General features: G+C 47.1%; 1 protein-coding gene across 12 annotated transcripts in view; it reads left to right on the forward strand.

The window, feature by feature from the left end:
• The window catches only part of RYR1 (ryanodine receptor 1), a 314,039-nt gene that overhangs the window by 119,313 nt on the left and 174,452 nt on the right, over positions 1 to 20,274 (forward strand). For all 12 annotated transcript variants that reach the window (XM_033954047.1, XM_033954059.1, XM_033954057.1 and 9 more), the window contains 13 exons: positions 815 to 1,088; positions 5,080 to 5,194; positions 7,270 to 7,402; positions 8,946 to 9,040; positions 9,184 to 9,319; positions 9,657 to 9,843; positions 10,458 to 10,569; positions 12,056 to 12,176; positions 16,131 to 16,300; positions 17,013 to 17,233; positions 18,767 to 18,857; positions 19,081 to 19,221; positions 19,722 to 19,885. In XM_033954047.1, the coding sequence (XP_033809938.1) occupies positions 815 to 1,088; positions 5,080 to 5,194; positions 7,270 to 7,402; positions 8,946 to 9,040; positions 9,184 to 9,319; positions 9,657 to 9,843; positions 10,458 to 10,569; positions 12,056 to 12,176; positions 16,131 to 16,300; positions 17,013 to 17,233; positions 18,767 to 18,857; positions 19,081 to 19,221; positions 19,722 to 19,885 (1,960 nt within the window). The remainder of the gene's footprint in view (positions 1 to 814; positions 1,089 to 5,079; positions 5,195 to 7,269; positions 7,403 to 8,945; positions 9,041 to 9,183; positions 9,320 to 9,656; positions 9,844 to 10,457; positions 10,570 to 12,055; positions 12,177 to 16,130; positions 16,301 to 17,012; positions 17,234 to 18,766; positions 18,858 to 19,080; positions 19,222 to 19,721; positions 19,886 to 20,274) is intronic.

Below are 20,274 nucleotides of genomic sequence, written 5' to 3' on the forward strand. Positions count from 1 at the left end.
CCTGGATAATGTCTGGGCAAGTAGGACCATGAAAATAGGTACACCGTCAAAACCGCGCCAGCCTTTGTTGTGCCGACAATCCCGCGGTGACATTTGCACGCCGTCGCTTTTAAGGCTTTCCGTTAGTGCTATGAGAGGGCGTGTAGGGGGGGGGAACCCCCTCACACAATACATTTAAAAGTCCTCACGCTCCCGTTGGGGGGGTTTGGGGGGAAACCCCCCAAGTAAACTGAAAACTCCTGTTTTCCTTTCGGGAAGTTTTCAGTGTAGTGGGGGGTTCCCCCCCACACCTCCACCCATGGGAGCGTGAGGACTTATAAATGTAGGGGGGGGTTCCTCCCCCCCACACCCTTCACAGCGCTAACGGAAAGGCTTAAACGCGGTGGAAGTGGCGGCGCACATATGTCCTGCAAGCAAATGTCGCTGCGGGATTGTCGGCGCGCCGCATACCTGCATTGACTAATGCCTGGCATCCAGATAACGTCCATTGCCCAGACTGAATATCTGGGTCAAATTCAGCCCACAGTAGTTAATGCCTTAAAAATGGCTGATCGCTGCCAACTGAATATTGAGCCCATTGTTTTAATGTGTTTCTTGTGACTAGGTCAGGATAAACCAGTCTTTGGCTATTGCTATTGCAGTTGTTGGAGGGGTGTGAGTGTATTTTGTAAATGGGGACAGACTGTACAGTGAGTGGCTGTGTGCTATCAAAGACCAGGAGAGGGAAGGCAGAGCTCCTTAACCAACACTGACCTAGAAAAGGAAACAGAACCCTGACTGTGCATTGACTCTCTTTCTGGCTGTTCCCTGGCAGGAACTTTGCAAGAGCTCATCTCTCATACCACAGTGCACTGGGCCCAAGAATCTTTCATCCAGAACCCGGAATTGGTGCGAGTTATGTTCAGCCTTCTCCATCGTTTGTATGATGGCATTGGGGAACTTGTTCGTGCTCTGCCCAAAGCCTACACTATCAACAAAGTATCTGTGGAAGATACCATGAACTTGCTGGAGAGCCTGGGCCAGATCCGTTCCTTACTTATTGTGCAGATGGGGCCTGAAGAGGAGAATCTAATGATCCAGAGCATAGGGTAGTGTTTTTTTTTTCTTTCTGTAGTATCCATCTACTCGACCATTAGCAGTATCCGTTTATATATCTATGTGTCCACCCGTTCCTCTAACCAACCATTCGTCCATCAGCAGTATCCACCTATAAACATCTAACTGGGTACTCACCCATTCCTCTACCCATCCGTTCATCCATCAACAGTACCCATCTATCCATCCCTCTACAGTATTTATTCACCCTTCTTTCCATGTATCCATTCATCTACCTATAGGATCTTTTCCAGTATTAGCCCAATTTTCAAACTTCCCACGTGTCCATAAAGTCAGCAGGGAATTTTTACTGACACTGCACCACTTTTCAAAATGGAAGTCTGTACCTATCTTCTCACTTTGATAGTTGCCTAAAGGAAAGGTCCCCTTGCGCAGATCTGCGGGTACTTCCTCCAAGAAACAGGATGCATATATAGTACTTTCAGAAATTCAGATTAGGTGTCTATTTTCAAACCCCGCCTCCACAAGCCTTTTATTTTGATATTCTGGTGAAAGAAGGAACATAAAAACATAATAATTGCTGCCTCTGGGTCAGACCAGTAGTCCATCATGCCCAGTAGTCCACTCACACGGGCGGCCCTTAGGTCAAAGGAACTTGTCTAACTAGAGGAGATATGATACAGATGTTTAAATATTTGAAGGGTATTAATCTACAAACAAATCTATTTCAGAGATGGAGAAGCGGTAAAATCAGACGACATAATAGGAGGTTGCGGGGTGGAAGACTTAGGAGATGTCAGGAAATACTTCTTCACAGAAAGGGTGGTGGATGCCTGGAATGACCTTCTTGTAGAGGTGGTGGAGGCAAAAACAGTGACTGAGTTAAAAAAAATGCATGGGATAGACACAAAGGATCCCTAAATAGAAAGAGGATACCGTGTTTCCCCGAAAATAAGACAGTGTCATATTAATTTTAGGCCCAAAAAAGGCACTAGGTCTTAATTTCGGGGTATGTACATGATCATCTCTCCCTTCCTCGCCTTCACCCCAATTCTTCCTCTTTCCTTTCTCTCCCCCAGATGTGCAGCATCTTTCCTCCCCTCCCTCCCTCATGCAGCAGGACCCTTGCCCAGCTTCCCTCCCTCCCTCCTATCCCTCATGCAGCAGGACCCTTGCCCAGCTTCCCTTCCCTCATGCAGCAGGATCCTTGCCCAACTTCCCTTCCCTCCCTCCCATCCCTCGTGCAGTAGGACCCATGCCCAGTTTCCCTTCCCTCCCTCCCATCCCTCATGCAGCAGGATGCTTGCCCTGCTTCCCTTCCCTCCCTCCCATCCCTCATGCAGCAGGACCCTTGAGCGAGCACTCCCTCCCCCCCCCAAGCACCTGTCATGCAGCCGAATCCCGATCCTTCCCTCCCTCCCATTGGAACCTAGCCGCGAGCTCTACTTAGCTCCCTAAGCAGTGTCGGATCGGCAGCACTCTTAACAGGCTGCTTCGGCCTTGTCCACCTGTGGATTCACTCTGCCGCGTTACTGATGATGCGCAGGACTAGTTCTTAAATGGAAGCCCAGCAGTGGGAAGTAAAGATGATGCTGGACGGACTTTCGAGGTCTGTGTGGCAAGACCTTAACAATTATTGTATGGCAAGATGGATTGGGAGAGGCTGGAGTTCACTCCAGCAGTGGGACAATATAGCCTATGCCGGGCAGACTTCTACAGTCTCCGTCCCATATGTTAACATTTCTTGTACATTTGATATCCCGCTTAATGCAGTAGATCAAAGCGGTTTACAAACGGAATTGGAATTAGGTACTTAAATAAAAACCACCCTATCTGTCCTGAAGGCTCCCAATCTAGCTAAGGTACCTGATTAAAATAAAAATTATATAATACAATTCCAAGGTGGCGATAAGTTACACTTCAAAACGAAATAAAATAAACAGCAAAAATAATTCAAGATCAAAAATCAAAAAAATAGAAATAGAGAAAATTAAAAAAAAAAAAAATTTAGAGACAGAAAAATAGTCCTATATAGATAGGCAAGAAGGCTCAGGAGTAATTATGCGTATTTTATACCACATTCTAATCGTACAAGTCTTACCTATCTCGGGGGTGGGAGAAGACATACTGAAACTTAGCAAGTAAAATGAATAATTACTGGTTTGTTGCTTCAACTTTACCTTGAGAATGAATACGAATGGTGGACGGACTAGATTTAATATGCTAAACTAAACTAAACCTTAGTTTTGTATACCGCATCATCTCTACATTCGCAAAGCTCGACACGGTTAACAAGAGTTAGGGTAGAAAGGAACTCCAGAGGAGGGAAGGATGAAGAGGAAATTAGAGGACTAGAATAATCAGAGAGGGAGGAAGAGTTACATTTTTGAGAATAACCAGGTTTTCAGATGTTTACGGAAGAGTTGGAGGGAGCTCAGATTCCTAAGAGGGGAGGTAAGGTTGTTCCAGAGCTCAGTGATTCTAAAAGGGAGGGAGGAACCTAGTTTTCCTACAAGGGAGACGCCTTTTAGAGAGGGAAAGGAAAGTTTCAGTTATTGGGTGGATCTGGTGGAATTGGGGTTAGAGGAATTCCAAGAAAGAGGAATAAAGGGGGGGGGGGATGCTGTGTAGGATCTTGAAAGTAAGGTAGGCGCATTTGAAGTGGACTCTGGAGATTATCAGAAGCCAGTGGAGCTTGGACAAAAGCGGTGAGACGTGGTCGAATTTGCTTTTTGCGAAGATAAGCTTAGCAGCGGCATTCTGAATCCGCTGGAGTCTTTCTATTCAATAGACCTACACACACACTTTTACCCCCATAGTGGGTAAGTGGAAATAGCCTTGAAAATAGCTTCCTATCTCCTTTTAACTGCTGTTTCTAATTAACCTTCTCCATCTGTTTACAGCACAGAGACACGCAGGTCAACATTCAAACGGAATGGTTGGCATTTAAATCTATTATGGGCCCTGGGTGGGAGGACTGAGATGCCCCCACCTCCCCTGTCCAGCACCTCTCCCCTCCTCCCCTTGCCCAGCAGTTTACCCACCCACTAGGTCCTCCATATGGTATAGCAGCAGACACTGTGCTAAAGGCCGCCTCTCTGGCCAGCGGGGCCTTTCCTCTGCTGTATCCCATGTGTAGGACCCGCCGGCCAGAGAAGACAGCCTTTAATGTTATCTCTGCCGCTGTAAGCAGCTTGGAGGGGAATGCCTTTTGCATCCACTCCAAAACTCATAGAGAAGTATGTGGATATGAACAGGGCAGGATTAATCGTCGAGGGCCCATAGGCACACAAGTACACTGAGCCCCCCGCCCCACACCACCCCACCATGCGCTCAGGCGGAAACAGGAAGCTGCGTCAGAGGGAAGCTTTGGGCAGGCAGCACCGCTTGCAAAATTACAGTTCCCGTTGCTTTTCTTACCCGTGTTGCTTGCTTGTCTTACTTTCTGTCAATGGGGGGGGGGGGCGTGTTGCTGACCGGGGGGGGGGGCGCCTGCATTGCCGATCCAGGAGGGGGGGGCCCACGTTGCCAATCGATGCTGGAGTGGCCCATCACCGTTTGGAAAAACCAATGTTGATGCCTTCCTTCATCGGGCCCCCCTGACAATTTCGGGCCCTAGGCACGTGCTTACTGGGCCTATTGGTTAATCCTGCCCTGGATATGATGTGCCTGGTGTACCCATTGGCTATATTTCTATGAAAGTATGCAAGTTTTTACAATTGCCTTTCCCAGTATTTCCTCCTGTTCTAGTGCTAAGACCCCAGCCTCACACCTTCCTTTCTTGTGATACAGACCTGACAATACAACTCCATTATTACAATACAACTCCATCATTTTCAGTACTGAGAATGCCATCCCTGACTGCCCTTCCCCCAGATACAGGCACAGATCTCAGCTAGAGCACCTCAGTCTTGCATTCTTGGCCTGCTTCTGTCCTGGGTGCACTGTTCTGTTTGTTGTCAGGCTGAGAGCACATAGGTTCTCCTCTTCACTTATTGTTCTGTTGTTTTTTTCTTGTCATAGAAACATTATGAATAACAAAGTGTTTTACCAGCATCCGAACCTGATGCGAGCCCTGGGCATGCATGAGACAGTCATGGAGGTGATGGTAAACGTGCTGGGTGGCGGGGAATCCAAGGTAAGGAAGGGGTTAATATGAGCATGGCGACTCCAGGAGAAATGACCAGGTCAATATTCAAAGCGATTTAAATGGCCAGGAGAGGCTCCAGGCCGGTTAAATCTCCTGTATGGGGGCTTTCCAGTGGCTTTCCCCATGTCTGTCTCGACAGCAGACTATGGACTTTTCCTCCAGGAACTTGTCCAAACCTTTTGTAAAACCAGCTACGTTAATCGCTCTTACCAAATCCTCTGGCAGCGCATTCCAGAGCTTAACTACTCTCTGAGTGAAAAAATGTTTGTAATATTGATTCCTTAGTGACTCAGGCCTTTGAAAGAGCTATTTTCAAAACATAACATAAGATTTTATTTGTGTGCTGAGATACAGCATGAAGTTTGGGGTTAACAGAAATTAACTAAAGACCGTACATAAGCGGTGAGGGTACAAATACAAACAGCCTAGGAGCAAGACAAGATCAGCATCAGATACAATCATGGTAAATTAATACGAAAAACCCAAGTTAGTAAACAGCCTGCGATTACAGTTAAAGTTATAGATAGGGATTCCCAAATAAAGGTAGCAAGGGGGTTGTCAGTAGGACATAGTAAGAATTAGATGTATCTGTGCATGGAACATTTACAGTCATCTGGGGAAGAGCATGAGTTGCATGCAGAGAAAGCACCATTCATCTATGTAAATTGGCCGTCTGAAAATGGCCCTCCCTCAGTATGGCTACAGTTTTGTGCAGGGTTTCAGAGTGCGTGCCTTGTAAGTTGGATTGAGAGAAGGGAGTGTTTTGGGTTGTTTCTACAAAATTCTTCCTGCAACAGTGCTGCAAACTCAACTGTCCCAGTCTATACCCCTTACAAATTCTTTCCAGCAGATCCTCAGCGGAACCACTTTGGGTTCAAAACCTTTCACTGCCCAAAGCTTTATGTGTCATCACCGGATCTTATAATGATTTGATAGGTGTGAGAATTGTATTTAAACTGTATTCAATATACTTAATAGATTTAGGGACATATGTTTTGGACTTGTCCTCAGGTGCAGCTTTTTTGGACTGCTATATTTGCTTTTGTGGAAACTCTTTGGCATGTCACTATTCACAGTTCCCCTCTGGTTTTATTTGGGGCCCTTCCTCACTATTTTCCACGTACTAAAGGAGTTGCAGCTTTCCTCAAGTGGTCTATTCTGATTGCTTTGAAATGCATCCTGCTGAAATGGCTTGAAGCAGAGGCTCCGGACTATTCCCTTTGGAGGAGCCGTATGATTGCTCTCTTGATGTGGGAGCGACGGGATGTGACTGATTTGTCTTCTCGCCGGGGTCGTATTTTCCAGACCACTTGGGAGCCTTTTTGGACTACATTGACCCCTCTGGCTCGTAGCCGGATACTTAATTGAAGCATGTGTTGTACTTACCTTTTTGTGCCTTTTCCTGTATAATTTGATATTCTGATTCTTTGTTACTTTGTGTTTGGAAGGAGGACCCGGGGGTGGGTATTGGGGGGGGGGTTGGTCGGGGTTTTGGGGGGGGGGAGGTTTATTGGGGGGCTCTTCTGTACTTTGAGCTGGTTTGTATTGTTGTGTTACCTTGATGTTTTCTTGATTGCTCAATAAAAATATATTTGACCATACTTAATAGATTTAAAGCGAACACCGTATTTTTCGCTCCATAAGACGCACTTTATTTCCCCCCAAAAGTGGGTGGAAAGGGTGCATCTTATAGAGCGAAAAATACAATACTTAGCTTTGTGGTCTCTGGCTAGGGATACTTGCATCGACATGTTTCGCCAAATGCTTTTTCAAGGGCTGACCCCGATTAAATTAGCGCCAGCTTCCATGACCACCTAATCACTAAAGACTGGGTTGTTTCTAAACATAATGCATTCAAATTCTCTATTCAAATCCGTCAGCATTATTTTCCAGCACAATTTGCCACCAGGTGCAAAAATAATTTTCAAAGGGAAAGTGTGCATATACTCTCCCTTTGTAAAATCGATGGGTTAAGCAAAGCTCTTTTGTCTCGCTTTTTACTATTCACCCGTTTTCACGACATATGGCTATGCATTTATGTTCTTCCTCTACTCTTTGTCCAGGAAATCCGATTCCCCAAGATGGTAACCAACTGCTGTCGCTTTCTGTGTTATTTCTGCCGCATCAGCCGCCAGAACCAACGAGCTATGTTTGATCACCTCAGCTATTTACTGGAAAACAGCGGCATTGGACTGGGTAAAGTTCTTATCTACTAAATAAATCATGTTAAAGCCTATGAGCCATGAAATAAATTGGCAAAATCATATATGTTTATTGAATATTTCAAGAAATACATAGCAAAAGCCACCACTGGATAATTGTCATAGAAGAGCCAGCATGAAACAATGCATGGCAGTATCTACTGGAACAACATTATTACAGTAGATTCTCAGTTATCCGGGGATTGGTGGATGCCAGATAACTGTCGTTTCTGGTTGCTTGAGAGTTACTGTAAAAATAAGTTTGGTCTCCTTTCCCACCTCACTATCATCCCCCCACCCCCACTATAGGTCCAACATCTGTTCTTCCCTTCTTTCTCTCCCACTTTCTCTTCCCTCTTCTCCCCCCACTCCCTCCATTCCCAAAGCAGTAGATCATCCTGACAACACCCCTCCCTCTCTCACTCACTCACCCGAAGTTGTAACGGCAATCAGTGAACAGAGAAAGCACCAGTAAACAGGTAGCTTTTGGCTAGCCCGCGTCAGAAGTGATGCAGCAGAGGAAAGGCACTGCTGGGGTTGGCCAGAAGCAGCATGTTTACCGCTGCTTCCTCTGCTTACAAGCTGCTACTACAGCTTTGGGTGAGGGAGGGGGGTTGTTGTCAGGACTCTCTGCTGCTTCGGGAATGGAGGGAAGGGTTGTCAGGACCAGCTCTGCTGCTTCAGGAACGGAGGGAGGGGGTGTTAGGACCGGCTGCATCGGGAATGGAGGGAGGGAGGGAGATTTATGGTTGCCACAATGTTTCCGGAGCGGAAAGGAGGGAGAGGGGGAAATTTGTGGCTGCTGCTGATGACTCTGGGGCTGGAGAAAGGGGAGAGAGGTTGTTGGATCAGGAGCACCACTTTGGACATGGTCTGAGGAGCGTGGGAGACTTTTTTTTTTTTCCTGACAATGTTTTTGCTGGTTGGTTGAGAGTGCCGATTAACTGAGATTCTACTGTATAAGCATCTAAAAGTCCAATAAAACTTTAATACCAAAGTACCCTATGTACCTTCCCCTCTCTCAGTCTGTCTTCTGTGAGAATCCTGGAAGTGAAATATCAATCTCCCTGGATCACTTACAATTCCGAGTCCCTTCTAAAAAGCATATAATATCTTCCTTCCGACAGGTATCTCCAGTCTACGTAGGTTTTCCAATATTTTCCCAAATGTCCATATTTTTGTGCAGTTAGTTTTGACATAAAGCCCAGATAATTCAATTTACGCAGCATGGTGTTCACAGCAGTTACACTTTGTCGTTTCCAAAATTGTACTAGTGGGATTTTGCCCACTGCAAATAAATGTGTGGCAGATTTATGGAGCAATGTTGTTGCTGTTGGGGGTTTAACACGGAGCAGGCAGGTTTCTGCTGCATAGGGGATACGCAACATATTTGCTGCCAATTTTGATACTGAATTGCAATATGTGTCCTGGCAAGGCTAGTTTTACTAACTAGCATGAACTGTACAGCCATTTTGCTGGATTCAGAAACATCTAAGGCCTGTGTTTGATGCAAGTGGGGGTTTTGCTTTCCGTTGCAGGCATGAGGGGCTCCACACCCCTGGATGTGGCCGCTGCTTCGGTGATTGATAACAATGAATTGGCGCTGGCACTGCAGGAGCAGGATTTGGAAAAGGTGAGGGCTAAAACCTAGGTAGTGATGTGCTCCAGAGTGTCAACAATTGCTACTAAGCACTCTCTTTTCCCCGGCACAGCCACAATGCGTAGACAGTATCCTCTGCCCATCTCTCCTAAAACTTGGTCTCGTGTCTTACTCAGGTAGTGACGTATCTGGCTGGCTGTGGGCTGCAGAGCTGCCCAATGCTTGTCGCGAAGGGTTACCCTGACATTGGCTGGAACCCTGTTGGAGGCGAGCGGTACTTGGACTTCCTCCGCTTTGCTGTCTTCGTGAATGGTGGGTACATGTCTTTCACGCTCCCTTCCCCCTCCCCCCAGTGTGTGATGTTCACTAGGAAGGAAGCAGTGGCGTAGCGAGAGGCACCCGGGGCGATGGCACCCCTCCCTGGCCCTCTTCTCTGCCACCATATGCTCATTCCTCGCCCCCTCCAACTCCGCGCGCGTCCCCCTTCCCCGTGCACGCCAGCTCTTCCTCTGATGTCACTTCCTAGCCGCCCCCTCCCCCCCTACTATGCCACTGGAAAGGAAGTATTTCTCTCTCATCATCCTTCAGGTACCAGCCATGTCCTGGCTGCTCTGCAATTTGTCAATCTTTCCTTCTCTAAATCCTGCAGGTGAGAGTGTTGAGGAGAATGCCAATGTAGTGGTGCGTCTGCTGATCCGTAGGCCTGAGTGCTTTGGTCCGGCCCTGCGGGGAGAGGGTGGCAATGGCCTGCTGGCTGCCATTGAAGAAGCCATCAAAATCTCGGAGGACCCAGCCCGAGATGGACCATCTGTGAAAAAAGACAGGCGCCGGGAGCTGTGCGTATTTCTGATGTCATCTGTGGAGCATGTATCTACAGTACAGAGCAATGTTGACCCGCTTTACACTTTCCCTCTGATATGGCTCAGCAGAAAATAAGTTAGGCTGACCAAGTACCCCAGGTCAGCAGGATAGGTTGAGCTCACCCTGGTTTATATTGTAGCAGGTATGGATACCTACATTTGAAAGCCACAAACAGGTCTATTGTTCATTGGCGTATTTTGCTTATCCGGATTACCAAACCTGTTTCTGGCTCCCAGGGGTTCCTGTGGCATCCTAGTACTTGCTGCTTCAATTTTCTTAAAGAAAATAGGACAAGTCCCAGAATGCAGCAGGAGAAAGCCAGGAGTGACTAAGCCTGTCTAAAAGATCTGGTGCTCCTGAGTACTACAGTACCTGTGCAGGTTTGCTGACTGAAGGCTCTACACCATGTCTCAGATCTTGTTAAAAGGCTGGAGTGGACCATGGAATGCTGCGGCCAGAGGCTGCTTCAGATTGGGATAGGCATAGGGTATTTGAATGTAGAATACACCACCAGGACATTACCTGGTCCACCTTTGGTATGGTGACCCAGAACCCCATTCATGGGCATTCTTATCTCTCCTTCCTGCAGGTATGGTGGGGACGAGAGCCCTGAAGAGAGCCGTGTGCACTTGGGAAATGCCATCATGTCTTTTTACTCAGCTCTGATTGACTTGCTGGGGCGCTGTGCTCCAGAGATGCATGTAAGTGACAAGAGTGGGCATTTCATCTGAGTTTAGATGTGTTGTGGAACATGCACAAAAATACAGTTGTGAGCATTTTCAAAACAAGAAGACACCTATCTTTTTGTTTCAAAAATAGCATTTCTCAGATATATTTGTGCATAATCTTTTTTAGCCTTTTTCGGGGGGGAAAAAAATAGTCCAAAAGAAAATCGCACAAAACAAGCCAGCATTTTTAGTAGATTGGCCACACAGACATCCCAGCAGAGCAGTGGGGCACTGTTAAGGGATTTCAGTGAACTTCACATAAAAAGTCCAAGGTACACATCTTACCATAAGCCCCTTATACTGTATGGTGAGCCTTCCAAAAACTGCTAGACCCAAATCTATACCACACCAATAGCCCTGATGCCTGCAGGTGTCGCCCATATGTAGGCATAATGGGATTAGGGTGAAGTTTGGAAGGCTCACATTTTTCATCAGAAGTGTAATAGTTAGAGTGGGGCATGGGCCTGAGTCCCCATCTCCATGGCTGACCAAACTGACCACTAGGCTGCTCCAGGAACCTACTAGGACTGGCCATAACATCTGAAGCTATCATACAAGCAGGTATGTACTGTTTCATTCACATCTTTGGGAAGTGAGGGGGGGTCAGTGACCACTGGTGGGTCAGTGACCACTGGTGGGTCATTCTTGCATCTCTCTAGTGGTCATCTGGTAAGTCTGGATACATTTTGGTTACGATCTAGTCCCAAATGTCTAATTTGCGCCCTGGACATATTCTAAAATGTTCGATTAGGCAGAAAAATATCCAGATTATAAGCCCACTCTAGTCCCACCTAAACCATTCCTCTTTAACATAAGAACATAAGACTAGCCTTTCTGGGTCAGACCAATGATCCATTTTCACGGTGGCCAATCCAGGTCACTAGTACCTGGCCAAAACCCAAGGTGTAGCAATATTCCATGCTACCAATACAGGGCATGCAGTGGCTTCCCCCATGTCTTTCTCAATAACAGACTGGACTTTTCCTCCAGAAACTTGTCTAAACCTTTCTTAAAACCAGCTCCACTATCCGCTCTTACCACAACCTCTGGCAACGCATTCCAGAGCTTAACTATTCTCTGAGTGAAAAAAATTTCCTCCTATTGGTTTTAAAAGTATTTCCCTCTAACTTCATTGAGTGTCCCCTAGTCTTTGTCATTTTTGATGGAGCAAAAAAATGGATCCACTTGTACCCGTTAAGTGCCATTAATAGAATTCCCTCCAGGTACTGTGAAAAAAAAGTTCAGGGGTAGACCTTGGGGTTGATCGTGATTTATGCCTAAGGTAAAAACATAGTACTTTCTGCATTTTTGGATATACGTGTGTGCGTCTTTTGGGCCCAGCAAGCAAGGCCAATCCATTTTGTTTAGAAAGAGAGGAGGATAGTTGCTAGTTTTACTCATTCTGGCTTTCTTTTTCTCTTCATGCTCTCTGTTCTGTCTTTCTTTCTTTTCTTGCCAGCTCATACAAGCAGGAAAAGGTGAGGCCCTGCGTATCCGAGCCATCCTGCGCTCCCTGGTGCCCATTGAAGACCTGGTGGGAGTGATCAGTCTGCCCCTGCAGATTCCCGCCTTTGGAAAGGGTAGGGATCATGCTGTGTGCTAGGTCAGGGGATTAACAGGAGCTCAGTCCCCGCTTACTATCCAGCAGATTGGCTCGGCAAAGGCCGAGGAGAGGGGGAAGCTAGACTTCAAGAGGAGAAGTTGGTAATTAATAGTAACAAGATGATTCAGGTACATTAGATAGATTGTGAGCTCGCTGGGACAGACAGGGAAAAATGCTTGAGTACCTGAATAAATTCATGTAAACCGTTCTGAACTCACCTGGGAGAACGGTATAGAAAACTGAATAAATAAATAAATAAATTCACATCCAGCTTAGTTAAAAGTGGTGAAATGAACAAATGCAGACTCTATAACCAATGGCAAAGCGAGGGTGAAAGGCACACAGGACGGTGGCGCCCCTTTCCCTCGCCCCCACTGCCACATGTGCACACCCCTTCCCCTTTACCTCTATAGTACTCCTGGCACAAGCAGCAACCCCTAAGCTGCTGTCATGCTGGCGTCGGCTCTTCCTATGATGTCACTTCTTAGGGGCCGATCCAGGAAGTGACGTCAGAGGAAGAGCCGATTCTGGTGCGACAACAGCTTGGGGGTTGCTGCTCACTCCAGAAACATTAGAGTTTGATGTAAACTTTGATGGCAAGATAGTGGAAACAGACCGTTCAGTGGGTAGGTATAAGGAACATTGCAGAGGTATAGGGGAAAGGAAGCCGCATGCATGTGCGGCGGGTGGGGGAAGGCGGAGAGGAGGACGAGTGCCTGCGGCCTCCCCAAGACAGTGCCTGGGACGGACTGTCCCCTCCCACCCCACCCCCTTATTACGGCACTGTCTGTAACACAGAACTGGAGAGGGTTTTTCTTCTCATGGCTGGATACAACTTGCTCATATCAGAAGCCTGTGTGTAGAAAGCACAGAAAGGCAGCAGGTCTCATTCAAACCATGCGGGACATTGCCACGCCTACAATCGTGCGCAGGATTTCTGCGCGCCGCCTAAAAACTGTTCCTGTTAGCGCTCAGAGGGCGGGGTGTGGGGGGATACCCCCCCACCACTAAACTCACAACTGTTTGTGCTCACTGAAAACTGCCGATGACCCGAAAACTGAAGGAAAATGGCACACACACACACCTCTACGAGAGCGCGAACACTTGTCAGTTTACTGGGGGGGTCCCCCCAGGCCCCCCACTCACAGCGGTAACAGGAACAGTTTGAACGCGGCGCGCGTAAGTCTGCACGCTTTCGTTACGGAACCTTCAAAAGACACTGTAAACATAGTAAATGGCGGCAGATAAAGACCCGAGTGGTCCATCCAGTCTGCCCAACCATACATGGTCCATAAATTAATTTAGTTTAAATGGTCCTTTTCCTTAGATATTTCTGGGCCAGAAACCCAGAGCCCTGCCCAGTAGTGTGCTTAGGTTCCATCTACTGGAGTCTCCATCAAAGCACATTCCAGCCCATCTGAACCATCCCAGCCATCAAAACGCTCCCCAGCTCGTCCTCAACTGAATGTCCATATATGGGACACAGGCCGTGCAAGCCTGTCCAGTACTGGCCTTAGTTCCTTCAATGTATACCCATTATTTTCTGATTAGAGATCCTCTGTGTTCATCCCACGCTTGTTTGAACTCTGTCACTGTTTTCTTCTCCACCACCTCCCCCGGGAGCGCATTCCAACATCAACCACCCTCTCCGTAAAGAAGAATTTCCTAACATTACTCTTGAATCTACCACCCCTCTGATATTGCAATGACAGAAAACCACTGGGAATCGCAGCTGTGTCAGAATTATGGGGAATAAGGAAGGTGCATTCGCCTGGGACATACCAAAAAGGGCATAGCAATAAAAGAGAAAAAGATAAGAATGAGGCTGCTTATAGAGGTATCAGTGCCACGGGAGCATTCTGTGTTATGTGCAGATATTTTAGTTTTTGAATGATTTTAGTTTAATTATGGATTATTATTTTTTTTTTTTGTGAGTCATCTGGGAAGGGGGTTCTCAACCTAGTCCGTGATTGTTGTGTGTAATTATCCAAATCCTGGAGGGGTGGGGGAATAAGGCTGTAGGTTTGCTTACAGCATCAACTATGTGGTTTCATTTTGCCAGCGCTGAAGATCATAATTGACCAACAAGAGTTGCTCAAGAAACTCAGTCCAGACAAATACTGTGTTTCCCCGAAAATAAGAGCGTCTTATATTAATTTTGGGTCTAAAAAACACACTAGTGCTTATTTTCGGGTGTGTCTTATTTTTTTCATCTCTCCCTTCCTCTCCTCTACCCCAATTCTTCTTCTTTCCTTTCTCCCCCCCATGTGCAGCATCATTCTTCCCCTCTCAACCCTCTCGTTGTGCAGCAGAACCCCACCGACCCTCCCACTGTGAGACTGACATACCTCCGCTCCAAGGCCTCCTAAAGCAGGAGGGGTGGGGGTTGCTGAATTGATGAGTCTGATTTTTTTTTTTCAGCAAATCAGGCAGTACTAGTGTCAGCGATGGAGTCGGGGGAGTATCGGGGGCGGGAGGGGAGACACGCTTCAGAGGTCGATCTTAACTAGGGCTTATTTTTGGGATGGGGCTTATATTAGGAGCATCTTTAAAAATCATGCTGGGGTTATTTTCGGGACAGGGCTTATTTTCGGGGAAACAGGGTAGCTGGACAGATATCTTTGTTCAATCGGCCTTAGACCAGGGCATCAACATTCAAAGCAATTTAACTAGCCTAAGTGGTTTACCATCAGCTACTCAATCTGACTAATGTACCTGGGGCAGCGGGGTGCTGCGGCTGCAGCCCTAACCACTAGACCACTATTCTGCTCCGCTCAAATTGCTTGGCTCAGGCTAACTAGTTATATTCAGCTTCATTTAACTGGATAGTGCTGCGGAAAATGTCCAGTTAACGCCCAACGCAAAACCGACTGTTTTGTGGGCATTTCAAAGGTGTAGCCAGCACTAGGTCAATTATGTGCCAGTAGCAGTTCGCTGGTCAAGAAAACAACATAAATAGGAGTCGGTCCTATCTTTATGCGGTAACACATTAACTACTGATTATTGCACCTAACCAGCTATATTTTTGCTGGCTCAAAAAACCTGGAAATTCAATGCTGGAACATAGGACATGGCCCAGCAGTGGCGTCGTAAGGGGGAGGCAGTCTGCCCCAAGTGCCATCAAGGTGGGGGCACCGGCACCCCTCTTCCTCTCCGCCCCCACCTCTTCCCACTCCTCCCCCCCTCCCACCGCACGCACGCCCCCCCTTCCCTTCCCCGTACCTCTAGCTGTTCACCATCGCAACCAACAACTTCAACGTGCTCCTTGCGACCACGTCAGCTCCCGCTGACGTCGCTTCCGTGCCGTGCCGTGCCACTTCCGTATCGCTTCCGTGCCGTGCATAGGAAGTGACGTCAGAGGTAAAAGATGTGGTCACGAAGTTGTTGGTCGAGGGAAGGGAAGGGGGAAGGGAAGGGGGTGGGTAAGGAGCAGGGGGGTGGAGACAAGGATGGGGGAGGGGCACCACTGCTCCAGGCGCCTCGCACCCTTGCTACGCCACTGTGGCCCAGCATTGAATTTCCAGACATAATGCCAGCAGTGGTCAGCAAAACTGATCGCTGCTGGCTGAATGTCGAGCCCCAGATATTTAGCCTGAATGCATTTGGGTTGCATTATCCGGATCAGATTTGCTACAGGTAACCTTATCCATTCACTGCCAGCTAAATATGGGCCTCGCAATCGTATAATAAAGCTCTTTGTCACGATCCAAGTATTAAGACAAACGCCAATTTAGATTGACAGTATATCTGTTATACCCTGGCTTACCAATGAAATTCATTCTTGTCATCACGTGAGGATAACAAATCCATTTGGAGACATCTACCTGAGTCAGAAGTTTCCAAGGGGAGACCACAGAGATGACAGGGGTTTCAGTGTCAGGTTTCCAGGTGAAGGATTTCACAATTTTGCCTCTTTGTTTGCTTTTCCTAGACGGTAACACCATTGAGCCAAAGATGTCGGCCAGTTTTGTGCCAGACCACAAGTCTCCGATGGTTCTGTTCCTGGACCGAGTGTATGGAATTGACAACCAGGACTTCCTGCTGCAAGTACTAGAGGTTGGCTTCCTGCCGGATATGAGGGCAGCCGCGTCTCTGGACACAGTGAGTTCTTTGGGGCCTTGGGGGACAAGGAAGAATGTAGGAGTTATGGATCCAGGTTTAGGGTGGAGAGGGAAATAGGAATCCTCAGAATTTGGAGGAGAGAAAGAAGGAGGTGAGATTGAGCGATTGCAGGTACCCATTCTCCTCTCCGTCCCCGGCTCCTTCCCCGCTCCACGCTGCCACACATGCCCGCCGCTTCCCTTCCCCCGTACTTCTGTAATATCCCTGGCGTGAGCAGCAACCCATAACCAGCTGTCGCACCAGCATTGGCTCTTCCTCTGATGTCACTTCCTGGACCCGTGCCTAGGAAGTAAGATCGGAGGAAGAGCTGACGCTGGCATGACAACAGGTTGGGGTTGCAGCTCGTGCCAGGAAGGTTACAGAGGTATGGTGGAAGGGAAGTGGCTCATGTGCGGCAGGAGGGTGGGGGTGTGGAGAAGAGGGTGGGGGAGGGGCGCCTCTCACCCTCGCTACGCCACTGGATATGAGAACAAGAAGTAAATGTTTCGGTGCCATTAATTGATCCTTTTTTTATATTGTCCTCTCTTTTGTCACCTCATCTCTGCCTCCTCTTTTTTTCTCTTGTTCCCTCCTACCATATTTTAAATTTTTTTTATTCCCTCTCTTCTCTTTTCCATCTCTCTGGTTTTTTTTTTGTTTGTTTGTTTTCTGTGCTTTTTCCTCTCCCTGCTCCACCCATCCCTTCCCCCAGGCTGCCTTTAGCACCACAGAGATGGCGCTAGCGTTGAACCGCTATCTGTGCACAGCAGTGCTGCCTCTCATCACCAAGTGCGCCCCGCTCTTCGCCGGCACAGAACACCGCGCCATCATGATCGACTCCATGCTTCACACCATCTACCGACTCTCCCGCGGGCGCTCCCTTACCAAAGCTCAGCGGGATGTGATCGAGGAATGCCTGATGGCTCTCTGCCGGTACGTGGCTGCAGCTAAAAGAGGGCCAGCAACATGGTTTCAAGGAGTGCCTGTTGACGCTGTGCAGATACCACCTGGCAGAATTGGTGGGGTGGCAGGACATTAGCCGATAACAAAAACAATACTGCAAGAAAATGTACAGGGTACAGGAGTTTATTAAAATGACAAAAAACAGAAATCTAAAACCAAAAACGTAAACTGCATAAAAAATATGTATCCAAAACAGCTGGTCCCAATATTCCTGTAAGGTAAACAAAATCGATAATGAACAGGTATGAAACTGTCCTGTGTAAGGTGCTGCATTATCGATTTTGTTTACCTTATCCATTCTGGTTTTCTGATACTCTGTGTACCAACACTAGGGACCCCTGAGGAAGGAGTGTTTCTTCGAAACACGGACCGTGTCGGGTCTGGTCCACAGGAATATTGGGACCAGCTGTTTTGGATACATATTTTATGCAGTTTATATTTTTGGTTTTGTCATTTTAATAAATTCCTGTACCCTGTACATTTTCTTGCAGTATTGTTCTTGTTTGCTTTATGTTTTTTACTGCAAGTCTTGTTGGTTCTTTTTTGTTTTGCTTCCAGGACATTATCTGATGACACCATACAGCAATATGGTCCCCATTAGAAGGGGCAGTGAGATGATATCATCCGGAAAAGGATCTGGGTGTCATTGTAGTCAATACGATGAAACCTTCTGGTCAATGTGCAGCAACAGCCAAAAAAGCAAATAAGATACTAGGAATTATTAATAAAGGGGTGGTTAACAAGACTAAGAATGTTATAATACCCCTGTATTGCTCCATGGTGCGACCTCATCTGGAGTATTGTGTTCAATTCTGGTCTCCTTATCTCAAGAAAGATATAGCGGCATTTGAAAAGTTTCAAAGAAGAGAGACCAAGATGATAAAGGGGATGGAACTCCTCGCGTATGATGACAGACTAAAAAGATTAGGGATCTTCAGCTTGCAAAAGAGAGGGCAGAGGGGAGATATGATTGAAGTCTACAAAATCCTGAATGGAGTAGAACGGGTACAAGTGGATCGATTTTTCACTCTGTCAAAAATGACAAAGACTAGGGAGGCGCTCGATGAAATTATAAGGAAATACTTTTAAAACCAATAGGAGGAAATATTTTTTCACTCAGTGAATAGTTGAGCTCTGGAACTCATTGCCAGAGATTGTGGTAAGAGCGGATAGCATAACTGGTTTTAAGGAAGGTTTGGACAATTTCCTGGAGGAAAAGTCCATAGTCTGTTATTGAGAAAGACATGGGGGAAGCCACTGCTTGCCCTGGATCAGTAGCATGGAATGTAGCTACTCTTTGGGTTTTTGCCAGGTACTAGAGTCCTGGATTGGCCACCGTGAGAAAGGGCTACTGGATTTAATTGATCATTGGTCTGACCCAGTAAGGCTATTCTTATGTTCTTAAGTGTCTAGTGTTGCTGTACAGCTTATGCACAGGGTAGGGGATTGCTGATCATTCTTCTGAACATTGGTTTATGTAACTGAGACTTTCCCTCCTTGCAGGTCCCTTCGCCCCTCTATGCTGCAGCATCTCCTCCGTAGGCTGGTATTTGATGTACCCATTCTCAATGAGTTTGCCAAGATGCCATTAAAGGTATGTGGTGGTAGTCCCAGGAACCTTTGACCAAAGTAAGGATTTGGGTAAAGATATCACTCACCTAAGTCAACCTAGCATGTTAATCCTGTTTTGAATTTGATCCATTGCTGGTATTGAAATATGGTTTCATGTTTCCTTGGTAGCTGGAGGATGGGACCTTGTGAAGAGCTCCCAATAGATTAATGTGGTCTCTCTCTTTCTCTTTTCTGTTGCCCTGCAGCTGCTGACCAATCACTATGAACGTTGCTGGAAGTATTACTGTCTGCCCACGGGCTGGGCCAACTACGGTGTGACCTCAGAGGAAGAGCTTCATTTGACCCGGAAGCTCTTCTGGGGGATCTTTGAATCCCTTGCTCACAAAGTAAGAGTAGAAAATTGAACATAAGGTGGTGGAGACAGAGACTGTGTCTGAATTCAAACGGGCCTGGGATAGGCACATGGGATCTCTCGGAGAGAGAAAGAGATAATGGTTACTGTGGATGGGCAGATTAGATACGCCATTTGGCCTTTATATGCCATCATGTTTCTATATGGGAAGGGGGCGTCATCTTTTAGCTATCAGCTACTACAGTCTGGCAGGTTTTCTTTAGAGTACAGAGAACATTATAGGGGTCAAACAAAGAAAGAGAGGGAGGAATGCTGATAACGGGGAGAGCCAACCAAGATACTGTTTTTGAACTTTATGGCATGGTATTCATAGAAAGGGATCAGTTCTTAAAGAGAAGAGATTGTGTGATCTTCAGGGAGCATTTTGTTAGAAAGGATGTTTATTGGTCCCGATATCCTGAAAGGGGAAGAGTGTGAATATGCTTAAAGGGGCATTTGCCAAGTTTTAACAAATCCAATTTCCTCGTTGATAAGAAATTTGATGCAGAGCTGTACAAGATTGTGATGCCATGCCTCGGTGCCATTGCTGGAGCCATCCCGCCAGACTATGTCGATGCCAGCTACTCCTCCAAGACAGAGAAAAAAGCCTCTGTTGATGCTGAGGGCAACTTTGACCCAAAACCCGTGGAGACTCTGAAGTGAGTAATAACCCCAGCCTAGGGTTGCCAGATGTTCAGATTTCCCTGGACATGTGCTCCTTTTGAGGACGTGACCGGGGGTCCGGATGGCTTTACAAATCACGACATTTTGTCTGGGTTTTGAAAAGCTGTGTCGGGCGGGGAGGAAGTCTGTGCATGCACAGCCATCATGTGATGATGTCATGCGCACATGCGGGTGATGTCATCACGTTAGCGTCTGCGCATGCGTGGAATTCCTGCCCGACAAGAGCAGGCAGCGGGGGAGGGATTAGGGTGGAGGTGGGCGTAACTAGGTGGGCCTGGGAGCGGGGCTAGGGTTCCAGATTTTCCAAAAGGAAAATCTGGCAACCCTACCCCAGCCCATGCTGCCTTCCATCTCCATATCAGTC

This window comes from Geotrypetes seraphini, chromosome 8 (genome assembly GCF_902459505.1).
Source record: "Geotrypetes seraphini chromosome 8, aGeoSer1.1, whole genome shotgun sequence".
Lineage (NCBI taxonomy): Eukaryota > Metazoa > Chordata > Amphibia > Gymnophiona > Dermophiidae > Geotrypetes > Geotrypetes seraphini.